At 37.0% G+C, this 21,195-nt stretch overlaps 1 protein-coding gene across 1 annotated transcript in view; it reads right to left on the bottom strand.

Annotated features, from left to right (window-relative positions):
- Nucleotides 1-17,391, bottom strand: part of PCNX2 (pecanex 2) — a 373,081-nt gene extending 355,690 nt beyond the window's left edge. Inside the window, exon 1 of the mRNA XM_044004215.1 lies at nucleotides 16,977-17,391. Within this exon, the coding sequence (XP_043860150.1) occupies nucleotides 16,977-17,129 (153 nt within the window). The 5' untranslated portion in view covers nucleotides 17,130-17,391. The remainder of the gene's footprint in view (nucleotides 1-16,976) is intronic.
- Nucleotides 17,392-21,195: the final 3,804 nt, after the last annotated feature.

Genomic DNA, 21,195 nt, shown 5'->3' with positions numbered 1-21,195 from the left:
GGAAAAGCACAATGTGAATGTGAGTAGGTGACAACATATAACCACTGAATAATTTCAAAGAATAGGAATAAATGATGGTATCAAAGAATTATATGATAGGAAGAAAAGATGGGCTTGTCACATCGCAAGGGATAATGTGAACTGTCAGAATGTTACAATGATATTTTCATAATGCTGGATGAAAAAAAGAACAGCGAAGGTTTCCAGCACATTGGGTTGATGCCCTGTGGCAAATTTATGCCCTGACATAGACAAGAATAGCATAAGATGGGTAGGCATCTTTATTATTGTAAAGAATTCCGATCATTGATGAAATTACAAAGCCACTTTAGTAGTTTCCAGAATAGTAAGCAAAGACAGGAAAATATGACCTTCTAGATTTCCTCCTCAGATGTCTGAATGTACATAGTCTTCATTAGTTAATTAGAGGTCAGATATCTGTAACACAAAGAAGAACTAGGGACAAAAAAAAATTTCCACATAGCCAGGACAGATTTGCAAAGTGCTGGTAAAATCTCAACGATTCCTTTACTCAAAGAAAAGGCACTCAGGGCCCTCACTCAGAACCTATTTGTTCTAACTTTAGATATAGTTCCATTTTAATAAGTATACTTATCTGGTTCCTCAGTCCACAGAAGATTAGAATCAGTAATTTAAGATGTGACATTGTATTAGAAGACCGGTAAGAGCAAAAATTATCAGCTGACAGTCTGATGATGAACAAGAAAGCAAAAAAACCCCAAACAAACCACTTTTAAGGGAACTCCCATAAACTCCCAAAGCCCCATCATCATATTGTAATGCAATATAAGAAATGAGTTTAGGAATAATGAGCCATAATCATCAAGAAAATGGTAAACTAAGCTTAACAACCTTCAAACTAGAAGAGAAATATGTGATGCATTTTAGAAACATTTTCTCCAACAACAGTTCAAATAAAATAAGTGCCAAATTATCCAGAAAATTAACTTATGAAGTTTCACTCCTCTTATGATGCCCAGGCAAATGAATCATCAATATAAAAATTATAACTAGGTTAGTATCTACATTTGGAATTTTAGTTAATGATTTTGTGGTACAGGGAAAAGAATACTGGATTAGGCATTAGAAAACTAGGTTCAAATCCCAACTCAACAACTTATTAACTGTATGGCCCTGAGCAAGTCACTTGACCTCCTCTATGAGCCCCATTATTAATATGAGGGAATTGTCCTGGCTATGTGGAAATTTTTTTTTGTCCCTAGTTCTTCTTTGTGTTACAGATATCTGACCTCTAATTAACTAATGAAGACTATGTAAATTCAGACATCTGAGGAGGAAATCTAGAAGGTCATATTTTCCTGTCTTTGCTTACTATTCTGGACTTCAGGTCCTCAATATAGGATCCTATAATTTTAAAATACTCAAAAAACAGTTTAAAAGTTCTACATGTAGAGATGTCCCTTTTTTGTGTTTTTGAAAGACCACACACACAGAGTGACACAGAAAATGGTGTTTGGCGATAGTTTGAAATCCCTCAAAGAGCATGAGAATCTTGTGCCATGTCAAAGATCTGCTCTGACTTCTTCTAGGGTCCAGAAAGCATCTTTGTTTTGTGTTTCTTTATTTGTGTAAGTAACTCTGAACTGTATTTGTTCACTTTAGAATTTCAGAGAGTTGGATATAGGACTCTTGCTTCTTCCCATCTCTGCACTTGTCCTACCCAGTTTCTATGTGCTTGACTGGAATGCTCATTGAGCATGAACCATGCCTTCTGGAACATGCTTACTAGATATTCTAGTTAAAGCCTATGGAAGCTCAGCGTGGCCTTGTTTCTATACATGCACATTTGGTGAGGGAAGGGAGCAGGGCAGACAGGGGGTAGTACATATCATTTTGCTGGTATAGGTGCTTTACTCCACTGCTATAGACTGCAGGACTTAGGAAATGTTCTTTTGGAATTGCTGTGGATAAAAAATTCACCACCCATTAACCAGTCTAGAAATGAGACTTTCTAAACTAAGCTAGTCCCACAGTCCATCTTCTGGGCCTAAACTTAAACCTTTCCTGCCTTGTAGCACTCACCAGAGGTGAAGCGATGGTGGCATAGTTTTCAAGAGCTCAGGAACATCTCCATATCACAATGAGGCACTGCAGTAATTGTTCTACCCTGAGCAGTGTTCCTAGTTTACAAACCAGTGACATGCTATTAAAGAGCATGCCTGTACATGCTTTTCTTTCATTAATGGAAGGAACCTCCAATAAAGTTATTTCCTTCAGTCTTTTCTTTATGACTTTTGTGGAAGTTACTTCCACTAAATTGACTAAAGCAAATAACAGCCTGGCCTGTACCCTCAGTGTAGTAGTAACATGTGGAGCAGGAGATCATATCCTGGAATAGCTGAGTAGTAGAGGTGGGCATTGCCTAGTAGTCATAGAGGCACTGAAATTTTGATAGGCCAGGCAAACTTTCTGTAGACATTGTCTTAATTCTCTTTCATTTTTTCATTCCATTTAGAAAGTAGAGGAAGAGGAATAAGCATTTAGTAAATGTCTATTGTTTGCCAAGCATGGTGATACACACTTCATAAATATTGTTTCATTTGATCCTAACTTTAATAACCCTGTGAGGTAATTTATCTCCATTTTACAGTTAAGGAAACTGAGGCAGAGAGTGGTTAAATGACTCCTCCAGGGTCACACAGTTCACTATCTGAGGCTGGATTTGAATTCAGGTCTTCCTGACACCAGGACCATCACTCTGTCCACTGAGCCACCTAGCTGACTCCTGTTATTAGTGGCTGTTATTAGAGTGTTATAACTTGAGAAGTACAAATGGCACATTTGCACAAAGAACTTGACCAGAAAAGGCACAGAAAGGTGTCCTTAGCCCAGTCCTTCCTTATTGCTGCCTAGTTGCTTCTTGTTAGACAGTATCTGGTTAAGATGCCCCCAGTATTAGATATCACAATAGTGACATATACCTTCTACTGGAATGAAGATGCCAGGCAAAACCATTAGAAACTATAATACACATTGCCCTGCAAAACAACAACAACAACAACAACAGAAACTATAATACATGAAGGAAAAGGAAACATGAATCAAACCACTGAGTAAGACGTTATAATAATACAGAAGACTTTTATTTTTCAATACTAGTATAAAACATGCATGAATCACCTCAGCACCTAAACTCTCCAACAAAACATGGCTAAAAGTGAATAAAGACAGGATATTTAATAGGGAAGGAGATATGTAATTCTAAGGGGGCATGCATTGAAAGATAATGATACATATAAAAGTTATACTCGTGAATCTGACAGGATCCTTGGGATATGTATCACATGGAAATGTGTCAGGTAGAAAAGACCTCCACCCTACTAGAGTCAAGTGAAATAAACTCTTGTAGCATCCAAATATTATCGATTTCTCTAGCATCCATGATAAGGTTCCCTTCTGGGCACAAAGCAGAGGACAATGATGTACGATCCAATGATGGCTGGGATTTTTTGTAGCTGGTATGAGTACTGGCCGCGTGTCATCTTTTAGGTTAAAAGTCATTATGCTAATGGATAGCAAACTTTTAAAAATAATCTATATTTTCAAATGTTCACACAGAAAGAATGACTCCAGTCAATCAATAAATTCATTTAAAGGCAAGTGTAGTGTTGCTACTTGGAGTCACACTGTATATACTTTTATGCACTTAGATTCGTATCTGCTAAACTACAGTTATATGGGTTTGAAAGTAAATGTCTGGGGGCAGCTAGGTGGCTCAGTGGATAGAGCACCGGCCCTGGATTCAGGAGGACCTGAGTTCAAATCCGGCCTCAGACACTTAACACTTACTAGCTGTGTGACCCTGGGCAAGTCACTTAACCCCAATTGCCTCACCAAAAAAAAAAAAAAGAAAGAAAGAAAAGTTAGGAATAAGAGTCATGTTAATAATGAGTATTATAATTAAATGAAACTTATACCTGATCTGTACTGCATTGGAAGTATGATATAAATAATATGTAAATACATAATTATATAAATAGGAAATAGCATTTAATGATATAAATCTAAATTATTATATATGCACATTACATTTTGTAAAGTATATTAAATAGAGAACTCAGATATTAATTTCTCTGGACAAAGCTTAACTAGGCTTCTGAGAAAGCAAAACTATTAACACACTAAGGCATGAGTTCACCTCAGCAGAGCTCTCATAATGTTTCTATTCTTCTTAAGTGCTTCCAAACCACAAGTGAATGTGGGGAATATGAGAAATTATGAAATTCCAAAACTTCCCACCAATTAACATTAGATTTAATGCATTTAATATCAAAATATTTAGCTATTTTAAAGCAATGTACCTTAAAATGTATTACTCTAAAAACATCACACTGATCAAAGTACTTTCTAAAATGAACTGATTAGATTAAGAACAAGATGCTAAATAAACAGACTTAACCTTGGTATGTGTACAGAACCTGCTGAATCTGTCTCTATAGTGTTAGGAATCCCACAAAAGATGATTCTCTAAGGCTCACTGAAATCATAAAAATGTCTGAGTTGGGGGGAAGGGGTGTTCTACATTTTATGTAAAGCATTCTTAGCTATCTTCCCTGTATGATGTGAAAAAGTAGAAGGGAGTGTGCACTTTAGATGACAGCAGATTGATAGTTTGAAGTTGAATCTAATGAATTGTGATTGAGTCCTCTAAAAGATCTAATACACAGTTCAGTCATCTGGAATCACTCAATGACAGGAATAAATGCTCTGTGAGAATCAGGATTGATCACCATTTGGGGTTGCCTTTCTTTTCCCCACCTCATCACTCACTCCCCAGACTACAGCCATATATCCCTATTTACCTCTCCCCGATGGATCCAAGTCAATCATGTTTGAGGACTGGATGCTGATCTAAAAAAACAAAACCAAAAAACAAGGCAAGAAACCTTCTGGGATAGAAGCAGTGTTGGTTTAATGTCAAGATTTTTGTTTTGGTAGGAGCATCGTACTCATTGTCCAGACCCTGCCAGAGTTCTTGATTTCTCCTGCCTACACTCCCTCCCTAGATTCCAGACCTATTGGACTTTCTTCTCCTCACTGTCCAATCTTTATTGGTGGTACCAATATTAGCCCAGTCATTTTCACTTATAACTTTAGTCATCTTTACAACTTTTTCTTCTTCATGCTCTAATCACCAATCCAATCAAATCCCCAGGTTCTATTAATTCTTCCTTCAAAATGTTTCTCATATCTTCTTTTCAGCTTCCACTACTACCACTCTAGTTTAATTGCTCATTGTCCCTTTTTCAGAAATACTGCTGTGCTCTCTTAACTGGGCTCCCATCATCTAGTATCTCCTCTCTCCAATCCAATTCTTGCAAACAAGACTGATCTAAGTAAATTGCCTCCTAAATGAATCACTCTCTTGCTCTAACAAATTTGATAGTTCTCCACAAATTCTGACTAGAATCAATAATGTGTCTATAACTCATATTTTTAATCTCTCTTCCCAAATGAAGTTGTGAAGTTCCAACATTAGGATCTAATCTGTTGAGCTTGACTGTCAGTCACATGTTTTAATTATCAGTGATAGGTCCAAAGTGGATTCATCTTGTAGGATGTAGATTTCTCTGTGCCTCAGTTTTCACATATACCATACAAGATAAATGAGTTGGTACTCCTATAACAGGAGATATTCTGGAAAATCTTTATTATTGACTTCAAAGGAAGCCCAAACATAGAGGCAGCTGTTGACACAGTGGATAGAGTGCTGGGTCTTCAGTCAGGAAGCCAAGAGTTCAAATACAACCTCAGACAGTTACTGAATTTATGACCCTGGGCAAGTCCCATAAACCCTGTCTGCCTCAGTTTTCCCAATTAAAAAATGGGAATGATAATAGCACCTATCTCATAGGATTGTTGGGAAGATCACATGAGATAATATTTGTAAAAATCACTTACCATGGTACTTGGTACATAGTAGGTTTTACATAATCCTTATTCCCCATTTCACCACTTTGTCTTTTTGTTTGTTTGTTTTGCACGGGGCAATGAGGGTTAAGTGACTTGCCCAAGGTCATACTGCTAGTAAGTGTCAAGTGTCTGAGACCGGATTTGAACTCAGGTCCTCCTGAATCCAGGGCCGGTGCTTTATTCACTGCACCACTTAGCTGTCCCACTTTGTCTTTTTTTTTTTTAAATCTCTCCTCATGAGACATTTTCTAATAAACATGTAGACATACAACATTTACTTGCACATTTGGAGGCTCCTGCCAATGTCCAAACAAATAAAGGCAATGGTATGTTCATAATCAGGAATTACCTTATGGAAATCTACTTTAAGATATAGTCATCTCCAGAAACCTCAATCTAAAAGCTGGATACATCTTTAGGCCTCTTGCCTCTCCTTGAAGAGACACTTCTAAGAGGGGAAACATGTATGGAGAGCTCTTAGCAAGTAACTATCTCCCAGAGTTCCATTATTACTTAGATATATGAACCATGAGAGATTAGAGAAATGAAGATTGTGATATAGTCAGAAAACATTTCACTAATGTTTTTCTTAGCTGTCTTATAAAAACACTACTATATGACACTGATATGGCATTTTACATACATACACCCATTTTATTTTCCAAACAACTCAATGAAGCAAGGACTACGGGCAAGATTACCTTCAACTTCTAGAAGAAATGGAGGCTCATGGAAGTTAAATAACTTGCCTGTGGTCACACAGCTAGTAATTTTCAAAGATAGATTTGAACCCAGATTTCTACTGACTCTGAGTTAGATCTTCTTTTCCCTATAGAAATAATGTCTCCTTTCTTCTTACCTCAAAAATGTACATTCTTGGAAAGTAAAAGTGTTTTAGATCAGCCAATGAAATGTGTGTCTTAGGAGAAAAGTGAATACATGGGTTTAGGTGTCTTCTGCAAAGTGCTAACTATGTAATTGTGTTGTGTGATAATGTTTTCGAAGTCTTTGCATGTGGGGGTCATTCTCCTTTGAAATAATATCTTTTCCCTATTGGTATTTTTAATTTCAACTCAATTACACACACACACACACACACACAACTTTAAATGTGCAATGTATTATGCTAGCATAGGAATACAAAGTTAATTATGACAGATCTTGTTGTCAAAAAGGTTTTAACAAATAGAGAAAAGACATGCATACAAACATATTAAATACAAGAAAGAATGAGATATATGCCAAGAAGAGGGGCTGAAACAATAGTATGGGGAATTTGAGGGGGAGACATCATTTTCACTCCAGGAGGACATGAAAATTGGAAAAGTCAGGGAATAGTTCATTGAGGTGATACATGAAATGGACTTTGAATGAAGGGAAGCCCTTCAAGACATAAAGATGGCAGAGGGAGTAGACTCCAACCATAAAGGACATAACGAGCAAAAGCATGGAGTTAGGATAGAGGAAATGATGAGAACAGAAGACAAAAAGTAGCTCAATTTGGTTATAATGTCGAGTATGTGGATTGTAATATCAAATAGGGATCATCGTATGGATATTAGAATATCAAATATGGATAAAAAATAAATTAGAGGTAGATTACAGAGACTGAAACCATGATCACCAATATACTTTAGCCATTCCCCAATTCTTGAGCACCTTCTTAAGTTTCTAGTTTTTCGTGAATACAAAAGGAGATGCAATAAATATCTTTGTAAACATTGGACCCTTTCCTCTCTCCTTGATCTCTTTAAGGCATACAGTTAGGAGAGGCTACAGATTCAAACTCCCAATTAAGACATATTTTTTGCATGTGACCAAATTAGGAATTTGTTTTACTTAACTCTACATGTTTGTTACAGATTTTTTTTTCTTGATTTCTCAGTTGGTAGGGTGGAGGATAGGTAGGAGGAATAAAATGCAGATCTGAAATTAAAACAAAATGTAGGGGGCAGCTAGGTGGTGCAATGGATAGAGCGCTGGGCCTGGAGTCAGGAGTACCTGAGTTCAAATCCGGCTTCAGACACTTAATACTTACTAGCTGTGTGACCCTGGGCAAGTCACTTAACTCCAATTGCCTCACGAAAAAAAAAATGTAATTAAATTTTTTTCTAGATGAGAAATTTAGATAGAATGACTAAGGATGATTACAGTGCTAACTAAAAGAAGATGAAAAAGATATTGTAGAAATAATAGAAGCAGAAAGACATGACGATTGATTAGATGTGTACAGTAAGGTGCAGGAGTCAAAGACAAATTTACCACTATGATTTTGAATGATTAGGAAGATAGTGGTGCCCACAAAAGAGACAAGGACATTAGAATAGTAGTTTGAGGAGGGGAAGAGGGGAATTACAGGTAAAATTTTGGGCCTGTTTAGTTTGAGATGCCAGTAGGCCATCCAAAAAAGATACTGAGTAAACAGATAGAATAGTGGAGTTGGAATTCTAAATAGAGACTGGGGCTGAAAAAAAATTCAGAATTAGTCTGTGGCAAGATAATGATAAAAGCTGTAGGAGTATGCAATATAATTAATACAAATACAGGGAGATAAGAAGGTCAAGGGAAAAAAACTTATAGATGTTTAAGGAGTGGAAAGAGGAAGTTGTTGCTGTATGTATGTATTTCAGTTGTGCCTGATGTTTCATGACCCCATTTGGAGTTTTCTCGGCAAAGATACTGGAATGGTTTGTCATTTCCTTCTCCAGTTCATCTTGCAGATAAGGAAACTGAGGCAAACAAGGTTAAGTGACTTGTCCAGGGTCACACAGCTAGTAAATGTCTGAGGTCAGATTTGAACCCAGGTCTTCCTGACTCTAGGCTGGGTGATCTGCCACCTAGCTGCCCTGGAAAGAGGATGAGGAACCAACAAAGGAGACTAGGCAGTTACCAGAAGAAAATTACTTGAAGGTCAAAAATAGTATATTGAGGGAGGTAATCTGTTATCAAAATGCTGTGAAGAAGGGGCAGCTAGGTGGCACAGTGGATAGAGCACCAGCCCTGGATTCAGGAGGACCTGAGTTCAAATCTGGCCTCAGACACTTAACACACACTTACTAGCTGTGTGACCCTGGGCAAGTCACTTAACCCCAATTGCCTCACCAAAAAAAAAAAAAAATGCTGCGAAGAAGTCAAGAAGTGAGAACAGGGAAAAAAAGCCCATTGGTTTTGATGATAAAGAGGTTGTTATTAAAATTGGAAATGGGGGGACTAATAACCTACTGAGGGTTCCCCTAAGCATCAAATTAAACTAGATAGATAGATACATAGATAGACAGAGATAGAGATAGAGATTGAGATAGTTATAGGCATAGATGTAGATGTAGATATAAAATGCTTTGCAAACATCAAAGCACTATGTAAATAACATTTATATCATGCTATTAGGTTTACAGAGCACTTTACTTGTATATATTTCTCCTTCAGTCATCACAATGATCATATAATATAGATGCTATGATTATACTTATTGGAATCAGGAAGCTGAATCTAAAAGAAGTTAAGTGATTTATCCAAGGTGAGTTGCAGCTAATTTAGTGTCTGAGGTTGGATTTGAACTCAGTTCTTCCGGTTCATTCTCTGTACTGTGGCATTTATTATCATCATTATCACCACCACCAAAGTTTAAAAGTAAGTGGTGAAGACAGAAGCTTGATCATGAGAGGTTAAGGAAAGATGGTGATAAGAGAATTGAATAGTGACCCCATTTTCTCAAATTTTTCACGGAAAGGTAAGGAGATCAGACACTAGCTTAAAGGGAATGTCAGGACTGAGGAAAACTTTTCTTTTTTAAGATTAGGAAGACTGAGGTATAATTGGAAGCTAAGGAGGAAAAAAAGGAGAGACTGAAGCTGTATGAATGGAAAACATTTATGGAACACAGTTGGGGAGAAGTCAAGAAAAGAAGGATGACGCTTAGTTCACATTTAAACACTTCATGAAAACTGCCTCCATTTCTTTCAATCATGCTTTAAAAAAAAAAAGTAGATTGGACCCTGGCCTTTTCCCACCAAACTTAACCTCTTTCTACAGAATCCGCAAATTAAATCTATGCTTAAGGGGAAAAGAAATCCAATGAAATTTTGGACTTCATTATATGAGGGATAATTTCCCAAGAACAGATCAAGGAATAAAGAAGGGATAGGCCCTCTGTACTCTGCCCTTATCAGACCAAATCAAGAATGACGTCTTTAATTTTAGACACCACAGTTTAAGAAGGAAACTGATAAATTGGAGAGGCAAAAAATATGGTGAAAGTCCTTGATGTAGAAGAACAGGTTAAAAGAAATAAGGGGGGGGGGCAGCTAGATGGCACAGTGGATAAAGCACCAGCCCTGGATTCAGGAGGACCTGAGTTCAAATCGGACCTCAGACACTTGACACTTACTAGCTGTGTGACCCTGGGCAAGTCACTTAACCCTCATTGCCCCACAGAAAGAAAGAAGAGAAATAAGGATACTTAACTTGGAAAAGGACATAATCAACACATTTATTGGGCTCTTATATGCCAGGCACTATGAGAAGGGCTGGGAGCACACAAAAGGACAAAAACAAACCCTATCCTCACGGAGCTTATGTTCTTATGGGGAAGACAACATGGGAAGAAATAGGTACACATAAGACAAGTTATATGTTTTCAAGTTTATTTGAAGTGTTGCCAGATGAAAGAGGGACTAGACTTTTCCCTGTGGTCCCAGAGAGTAGAACTGGGAACAAGAACTAGAAGTTGGAAAGAAGAAAACTTAAACTTGATGTCAGGAAAAACAACCAAACAAACATCTTCCTACCAAATGAAGGCTGTCCAAAAGTGGAATGATCCACCTCTGGAGGTTCTCACTCATTGGAGGTCTTTAAACAGATATAAGATGCTCACTTCCTGCTATGCATATATGGATTTCTTTGAGGTATGGCATGGGCTAGATGACTGCTGAGAACTTTTCCATCTCTAAATCAGTCTCTTTACTTTATAGTCATACATCAAATTGTCAATAGCACTTCCACCTCCTAGATAGGTACTCAAGGTAACTAGGTGGTATAATGGTTAGAATGGTGGCCTTGGAGTCAGGAAGAGCAGTGTTTGAATACTTACACACTTTTGAATTGTGTGACCCTAGGCAAGTCAATTAACATCTTTAAGCCTCAATTTCCTCACATGTAAAATTGAGATAATACTAGTGTCTATCTCATAGTGTTTCTTGAGGATTAAATCCAGTAAGCTAACATACAGAAAGTATTTTGAAAACTTTAAAAGCACTATATACTTGCTAATTTTGTGATTTCTCCCAACTTTTCAAGTCTAGATGGTTAAAATTTATTTCATGCTAAACTATAACACATAATGAGTCATAGAACTTTAAAAAAAACCCACCACTTTTAGGTAAACTTGGTAACAACACTGTTTGACTAGTTCCCCATATGCAAAACGACCTGACGAAGGAAATAGCAAACTACTCCATTATCTTTGCCAAGAAAACCCCAAATGGGGTCACAAAGAGTTGGACATGACTGGAACACCACCAAGAACAAAAAACCAAAATATGATAGAATATCATTGTGCTGTAAGAAATGACGAAGAGGATGGTTTCAGGGAAACATGGATGACTGATACAGAGTGAAGTGAACAGAGACAAGAGAAGCATTCATAGGATAACAGCAATATTATAAAGAAATAAACAACTTTGAAAGATTTAGGAACTCTGATTAGCACAATGACCAAATACATTCCAGAGCATTCATGAAGACACATGCTGCCCAACTCCTGGTAGAAAAGTAATGAATTCTGAGTATGGAATAACATCTATTTTTGGACATGGACAATATAGAAATTTGTTTTGTTTAACTATACATGCATATAACACTGTTTTTTTTTCTTTCTTATTTAGTGGTAAAAGGTGAAAGGGAAAGAAGTCAGATTTTTGCTGATTGCAAAAAAGTAAAATTTAATTTAAGAAAAAGATGGACTTTGGTGGTAAAGAAAAACTTGGGATCATACCAAATGTCACACAGACTCTCAAATGGGATTCAACCACTGACTTTTCCTATTTCATTCTGGGTCTAACTCATCATTCATCTGCAATGAGACCTCCCTTAGAAGATATAGGTGGAGGGGGCAGCTAGATGGCGCAGGGGGTAAAGCGCCGGCCCTGGATTCAGGAGTACCTGAGTTCAAATCCGGCCTCAGACACTTGATACTTACTAGCTGTGTGACCCTGGGCAAGTTACTTAACTCCCATTGCCCCGGAAAAAAAAAAAAGAAGACGTAGGTGGGCAACCCTACAGTTCCTGATACTTTTAGAGAGTTGTCCAGTACCCTAAGAAGTTAAGTGACTTGGCCAAGGTCACAAAACTAATATCATTGATTTGACTTGAACTCAGAGGCCACGGCATCTCATTATCCATCTGAGTTAATAAAATTAGTAAATGATACTAAACTATAGGTGTTATATGAAATCAACATCATAAACATAATACTAAAGAATGAGAGACATCAAATTCATATAAGAACATAGGGAATAGAGAATAGCAAGGAAAAGAAAGAGCACAGGGAATTAGACACACTCGTTGATTAGTAAATGTATTTTAAATTTCTTAAATTCAATGATTAATCTTTTAATTACTTCTATTGTTGTGTCTAAGAAGAAAATTTCCTGAAATGTAGTCAGCCTCCAATACAAGTACAAGGATAAACTTGGGAAAATTCTAACAGGAAAAATCAAAAGAGTAATTAAGTTAAACCTGTATTATCAAAATTATATAGTACCAATTGGGGATTGCATATAAAAGGAAATAATAGCACAGACAAGTGGTAGTTCTTTCTCCATAAAACTCTGTCAAAATATCATGCACACACTCCATAAGCCAGAATGAGTATGTATGAATATAAAATAGAATATATTTGTAGAAAGGAAATAACCATGTATCAAGGAAAAAAGATGCAAAAATGAAATAAGATCAATAAGACTAAATAAGACTAACTCAGCCTAGCACACCTCAAGGATAAGCTAGACATGAATCTGCTGATGTTAGAAAAGGGTAAGCACCCAACAGTGCTGACTGTACAGGCAGGCCAAACAGACTTTTGAAGCAGCACAATTATCAGGGAAGTTTCAGGGAATGGCATTTAGCTCGACTAGAAGGGTTGGGTTTGTACTTCTAATCAAGTTCTCCTCGTGGTCCAAGAAATATCAGTTAAAAAGTATTACCAGAGTTGCTTTAAGGTCTTATCACATTATGGCAGCTCTGAGAGTAAGGATGGAAACAATTAAGTGAAAGCACCAGGACCCTCAATTTTCCATCAGCAGCTCTGCTTGGTCTCAGTTGCACAGAACATCATGTCTCCATGGCAGGTAGTCCTGCTGGTAGACCCCACCACACACACAGTTTTTAACTTCTTTTTCTGTGTTGTCTTTCTCCAATTGATTGTAAGCTCCTGTCTTTCTTTTCCTAATCTGTATGCCCATTATTTAGCACAGTGCTTGGCACATTGTAGATGCTTAATAAATGTGGAGAGGAGATAAAGATTGAGGTCAGGCCTGGCATTCTAAAATTCTAAGGAAATAAAAAGGATGAACACAGAGCTAGCTACTACATACTATATAGTACTATACTATACTATACTATACTATACTATACTATACTATACTATATACTCTACAGCTAGCTTACTAGCTAATTTCTGGGATCTCGTGTGTGTGTGTGTGTGTGTGTGTGTGTGTGTGTGTGTGTGCACGTGCGTGTGTGTACAGCATAATATATCAACAAAAGCTATAAGTAGGAGCTATAGGAAAGAGGATGAAATTAAAGAGGTATTGGAAATAAGTTTTTCACCATAAGAGCCTTAGAAACAAATCCTATGACTCTATTTACTGGATGAAGTAGATTTTGGGGAAGAAGAAGAATCAAACAGAAAGAGGGCAAAACACCAGAAAAAGCAGGCAATCCCAAAATATGGGATGTTACTGGGTGGCTACAAAACCCAGAAGAAAAGCCACAAACCAGATGAATAGTAATTAGAGATATATATAGTATGGTATAATATGAAAGACCCCTCAACTTGGTGTGAGGAAACCCAAGTCTGAATCCCACTTCAGATGCTTACTAGCCAGTTACTGGGATCAGCCTCATGGAATATCAGTTTCTTAATCTGTAAAATGCATCATAATTAGGGAGGGAGAAATTCTTATCAACTAAAGACTGTAAGATTAAAAAAACCCTAGTGCTTCAAATATTATTAGGCTCTGTCAAGAACATCTGCCAAAAATAAAAGAAGGCTTTACTTTATAAGAAGTAAAGAAAAGACAGTTGGCCATGGATTCAATGTTGTCAAATGCATAACTATACCCACACGGGGCAGCAGATTCAGGAAATGGGCTCTGTGACCTCCAATCTGGAAGGTTTCCCTCTTCTTTCCACTCTTCAGTTCTTAATAATAACTATGCAGGAGCAGGTAGGTGGCGCAGTGGATAGAGCACCGGCCCTGGATTCAGGAGTACCTGAGTTCAAATCCGACCTCAGACACTTAACACTTACTAGCTGTGTGACCCTGGGCAAGTCACTTAACCCCAATTGCCCCACAAAAATTAATAATAATAATAATAATAACTATACAGTCCTCTTCATAATGTATGTTGGTATTCATACTATGTAAACAGTAATCAGTATATCAGCCTACTTTCTGACTTGTATCCTTAATAACAGAAAACATGGACTAATAGTTTGTTATAGTTGTCAATTCATACATGTATGGAAGAAAACCTTAAGTATCCCTAAAACAAATGAACCCTGATATACTGGGAGGAGCACTAGTTTTGGTGTCACAAGGCCTATGTTGGAGTCCCGATTTTGTGCCTTACTAGCAATATGACCTTGAGCAAATTACTTTATCTTGATGAGCTTCATTTTCCTAATACGTGAATTGTATGTAATAATACTTGTCATATCCACCTCATAGGAGCATTGTGCATAGTGTTTAAACCTTAAAGCTCAGTAGAAATGTAATTATTGTTATTATCTCTTTATTTTCCCAAAGTAAGCTGATATTGATAAAAATGCAAGATGAATTTCTACCAACAATAATCAAATTGATTTAATGCACATTCCTAGTATTTTAAAGTATATCTAACAAATATGAATGACATATTTGACATAAATGACAATAATTGCTTTGATTATACAGAGCACAGTACTAAGTTAATTGTACAGAAATCATTTGCCTTTTCAGTTTTGACCCTTAGAATATGATTCATTTCTTAATTTGACCAAGTGGATTATAAAATGGATTTATGAAGTTAAGCAATTATGATTTGGTATATTTCCTTTTAAACTAGACCCCCAAAACTAAATTTGAAATAGCCCATTCAGAATAGATCCTAGATAATTTGAAGCTAAATGGGGCCTTCTGTCAATGAATCACCATGTATTAGAGGATAGCAAGGTGTGAAGCATTTTGAGTTCAATTCCCAGCTCTTCTCCTCTTAGATAAGTCACCATGGCCAAGATATTCTAATCCACAAAATGAGGGTGCTGGACTAAATCATTTCTGAGGTCCCTGAACAACATAAATCTATGATCCTATCTATTACAGTCAAGATCACGGCAGTGGAACTGAAAAAGGAATTAGTTGTCATTGTTGCTTAACACCATACGTTCTCAATCAGATTTAAAGGGCAAGAGTACTGAGCTACAGCACCATTTTGTATTCTTAAGGTCACCCATGGAACCAAAAAGATCAAAACACAACAAGAAAAGATACCAATTTTCTCCTGAATATAAGATGTTTTTTAATGGTAAAATGCCCACAGATATTATTTTCATTAACCAAAGACCCCAAAGTAAGATTAAAATCAGCAAATAATATCAGGTTTTATATTTTCTAAAATAAACTTAGCAAAAGCAATGATCAAAAAAGTTGGAAGGGAAACTACCAGAGAAAGACAATTTGCTATCCACAGATATCCAATGAAATTACACATTCACCCAAAGTGGAATTAGGTAGATCATATGGCTGAAGAAATTCCAAATATTTTCTATTCCCATGATGTACAGGCAGATACACTGACAAGAAAATAGAAGATACAGTGTTGAGTGAAGAAAGTGATATATGCCAATCTCATGTTCACCAGAATGAATATTGAAAGAGTGGCATTGACCAAAATTTGGGTTCCAGAGTGTATAAATTTAGACATATGAAACTTTTGTTTTTTTCAGGGCAATGAGGGTTAAGTGACCTGCCCAGGGTCACACAGCTAGTAAGTGTCAAGTGTCCAAGGCTGGACTTGAACTCAGGTCCTCCTGAATCCAGGGTGGGTGCTTTATCCACTGTACCACCTAGCTGTTCCGATATGTGAAACTTTAATTATGAAATAAGGTTTCATTTTGGAAAAAGATTGATTTCTACTCTTTTTTTATCTATGAATACTACTAGTATTTACATTTCATTTTCCTAAGTAGGTCATCCAATTGCTTAAACATAGAGTATTTCTAATTATATCTAATAACATACTTTCTCATAGGTTTCTGTTTTCACTGGCCTAGAAAAAATGGTTAGAAAAATTACGAACTAGGTAATTAAGAATTGGTAATTTTTCTTCTAAAAAAACCAGATCAACAACAGATACATGTTCTGTTTTGAAATTTTATTTATCATTTGGGTTATTATATATTTATATTTACTGTATTCTCATACTAAATATTGAGGAAACCAAAAATTTCCCATCCATCAAATAGGGTTCACATTATCTACAAACCAATCAAATCCAGGCAAAAAAGCAACATGAAGCTTGGTGACTCATCCTTACATCCTGCATCAAATGTTAATGAGTCTCAAGGCCCCAGCAGTCCTTTCTGCTCTCTCTCGCTCTCTCTCTCTCTCCTCTCTCTCTCCTGCAATGTTTGCTTCCACAGTCTAGTTTTCTCTTCCCTTGTTTTCTAGACTTCTATTTCTCAGTAAATTCCACTGCTGAACCTGTCCCTCCTCTTCCCTTTCTCCTTCCACTCTCCTTCTCAAAGTCCTCCTCACTTACCAGGTGCAGCGTCAGGGGCAGCAGCAGCAGGAACAGCCACAGGTAGAGGTGACAGCTGTTGGTGAACTTGCTCTGCTCCGGATCGTGGTACCAACCTCCGGTGAGCGCAGCCCACACTCCCTGCCGGAGTAATTGCAACACCTGGGACACCATGCCTGCTGTAGCCCGATGGCCCAGGGCCCTCAGGTTCCCTTCTGAGCACCCCCACGCTGCTCACCGGACTCCCTAATCTTAGCAAAGGGTGTCCCGCGTCCTACCCCCACCTCCACCGCCTCCTCCTCCACCACCTCCTCCTACTCCCCCTCGACTGGAGCTGGTACTGTTCTTCTGCCGGGACCCACAGATGCGGGTGCCGGCGCCGGCTGCTGCCGCCGGGCAGGTGGGCGCCATGTCCGAGGAAGGAAGGATTTTCCCATCGTCCTCAGAGGCGGCTGCAGATGCTCAGGAGGCTCCTCCCCTCTTGCCCTCCTCCGGGACTCCTCCCAGTACCGCGGCAGCTGTAGGGGGAGGGAGTCGTGTCCAGGTCGCTTCCAGTCCCCTGCTCTCATTTCCTCAGCTAGCACATTCCTTTCTGCTAATCAAGCTCGCATGGGCAAAATAAAATAGAAAGAGCTGCTCTCTTTCAGCAACGATAGTTGAGTTCATGTTGTTTTGGACTCATTCCCTTGTTCCTAGGATCAAATAGCATCCTGGACATGAGATCCCGCTGCATACCTCCCACTGCAATTTCTTTTCCCATTCGTTGGATGAGTGGCTTTCTTAGTACATATCAGGTCCCTAGGAGCTCTCAGAAAATTCCCCCTCCCCAAACTCTTCTCTGTTCTGCACCCTCTTAGCCCTGGTTGTTTTTTCTTTTTTTTTTTTTTAATCTTTTGTTCATATGAAACGAGACAATGCAAGTAATACACTGCAAATCTTAAAGTTGTTTGCAGGTTGCCTCCCCCATTGGAATGTGAAGCTCAAAAGTAAAGTGACTGTTCTTGCCTCTTTTTTTTTTCTTGTATCTCCATTGCTTAGCACAGTGCCTTGTATACAGTAAGCAGCTTAATAAAGTGGTTGGTAACATACTGATTTTAAATGCAATATGCATGCTGTATTATTATTATTTTGTTGACATTGTTATTATTATAAATTTCCTCAATTGATCACCTAAAAGCTGCTTTCCTTGAAGCTGCTGAGTAGTTGATGGCTTATTACATTTTCAGGGATATCAGAAAGATCCGACTGTCCCCGGGAAAATAATTCCTCTAAGTGCTTTCTGTCTGAAATTCCAATGTTGGATTTTTTTTCCTTTTGCTTTAACATTTCCTAACATTTTCACTTGAGTATGAAAGAATTAGGTATTCTCCCAGGCACAAGGTTTGAAAGGGAAAAGAAGGGCTATTTCCTGAGGGGAGAAAAGGAAACACTATCCTGGGACTGAGGCAATATACAGATTGGGACAACTAAGGCAGAGTTCTCCTACTTTACATTTCCCCTCCTAGGACTGGCCCCATACTCATTACAGCATTTTCTCCAACTCTTCCCCCCTTAAATTTTGATGATCCTTCTCTGTGCTGATGTGCCTTGATACATTTCTGCTTAATATAGGTAATGAGGAAGCAAAAATATCTTTTCTTTTTCTTTTTTTTTCCTTTTTTGGCAGATGATATGATGTTTTGCTTAGAAAACCCTAAAGAATCAACTAAAAGCTAATTGAACCAATTAACTTCAGGGAATAAAATAAACACACATAAATCAGATAGATGATAGATAGATATATAGATATAGATATTACCAACAAAATACAACAGGAAGAGATAAGAAAAAATTCAATCTAAAATTAATACAGAAAGTATAAAACATTTGAAAATTTACCTGCCAAGACACACACAGGAACTATCTGGACGTAATAACAAAATATTCTTTATGCAAAAACCTAAATAATTGGAGAAAAATTAATTCCTTATGGGTAAGCTGAGCCAAAATGATAACAATGGCAATACTACCCCAAATAATCTATTTATTTACTACCATATCTACCAAACTACCAAAGAATTACATTATAGGGTTAGAAAAATAACAAAATTGATCTGGAAGAACAAAAGATTAAGGATATCAAGAGAATTAATGAGAAAAATGTGGGAGGGAAGGGGGCCTGATAATATCAGATGTTAAACTACACTACAAAGCAATTGTCATCAACATATTTGGTACTAGTTAAGACATGAGAGATTGATCAATGGAATACATTAGGTACACTATACACTGAATCAAATGAGCACAATAGCCTAGTGTTGATAAACCCAAAGATTATAGCTACTGGGGCATGAACTCACTGTTTAATAAAAACTGTTGGGAAAACTGGAGAACAGTCTAGCAAAAATTACATTTGGATCATAATTTTATAATATATACCAAGATGAGCTCAAAAAGGATACATGATTTATACATAGAAGGTAGTATTTTATTTTAAACAAATTAAAACACGTAAGAAATTATATGTCAGGTCTATGGATAAGGGAAGAGTTTGTTACTAAAGAGGTAGAGAGAATCACAGAAGGTAAAAGGACAATTCTAGTTAATGAAATTTATTTTTTTTTGCACAAACAAAACTGACCCAACTAAAGTTAGAAGAAAAGCAGGTAAGTGGGGGAAAATATGTGCAGCAAGTTTTTCAGGTATAGGTTTCACTTCTAAGATACATAGGAAACATTCAAAATTTTAAGGACAAGAGACATTTCTTAATTGATAAATGGTCAAAAGATATGAATAGCCAGCTTTCAGAAGAAGAAATACAAACTATCAATAACCATATAAAATGTTCTAAATCACTAATAATAAGAGGAATGCAAATTATAGTGACTCAGGATTCATCTTTCACTCATCAGATTAGCAAATTTGACAAACAAGGAAAATAGCAAATGCAGGCAGTATATTGGAAAAGAGGCATATTAATTCACTCTTGATGTGAACTGGCCCCACCATTCTTGAGAGCATTTGGAATTATGTCCCCAAAACTAATAAATATACCTACCTTGACTCAGCAAAACTGCTACTAGGACTACACCTGAAAGAGATCAAAGAAAAAGGAAAAGAACCCATATATACTAAAATATTTATAGCAGTTCTTTTTGTGGTGGCAAAGAACTGGAAAATGAGGATGTCTACATGAATTGGGGAATGGCTGAACAAGTTATGGTATATGACTGTGATGAAATACTATGGTGGTAAAGAAATGATGAAAATGATATTTCTGGGGGGAAAAACCTAGGAAGACATATACGAACTGATGCACAGGGAAGGGAAGATAACCAGTAGAACAACTTATGCAACCACAACAATATTGTACATATAGAAGACTTTGTAAGACTTAGAAACTTTGAAAAGAACAGTCACAATTCCAGAAGATTCATGGAGAATCATACTATCCATGTCCAGATAGAGATAATGGACTCAGGGAAGAAACATGCATACATACATACATACATGCATACAGACATGTACACAAGCATACCCAAGTGCATATATATGCATGCATATATACACGTGTGAATGTGTACAAACCGATACATGCACACATACACAAATACATATGTATGTCATGACTAATGTGGGGATTTGTTTTGCTTAACCATAGTTTTTATAAGAAGTTTTGTTTTTCCTGATTTCTGAGTGGGGTAGAGAGAGGTTAATAGGAAGAGAATACAGATCTGAAAATAAATTGAATTTTAAAAATACATTTATGCTTAAGTAGATACTTTTTTAAAAAAAACAGTCCACATTTGGCTTTTAGAAATAAAAAATGGAATATCTCTTTGGCCAAAATAGAAAACAAAAACATTCAGGCCAACCCCAAACCCGTCCTTCTAAAAAACCATCAAGCCAAAGATTAGCCATAAGAGTTGTGCTTCATATAATTTTGTTTTTGTTTTTGTTTTTTGTGAGGCAATTGTGGTTAAGTGACTTGCCCAGGGTCACACAGCTAGTACATGTTAAGAAAAACATCGTAGAGATGGAGAATTCCAAGAGGCTAAAATAATAAAGGTTATATGGAAGCTCCTGCATGTGGGCAGAAAAATATTATAATTTTTCATTCTAGAAATAGATTGTGTGTAAGTATAGTATCGTGCATAAAGTACTTGGAAAATTATAAACTAATTAGACCTAATGACATATATAATAAGATGTTTCATCAGAAAAAAGTTACCTTTTTTGAAACTCTGGTGCTCTAATCTTT

Source organism: Dromiciops gliroides, chromosome 4 (genome assembly GCF_019393635.1).
Source record: "Dromiciops gliroides isolate mDroGli1 chromosome 4, mDroGli1.pri, whole genome shotgun sequence".
NCBI classification, from domain to species: domain Eukaryota; kingdom Metazoa; phylum Chordata; class Mammalia; order Microbiotheria; family Microbiotheriidae; genus Dromiciops; species Dromiciops gliroides.
Note: the sequence above shows the minus strand (reverse complement) of the source record. Positions and strands in the feature narration are given on the sequence as shown.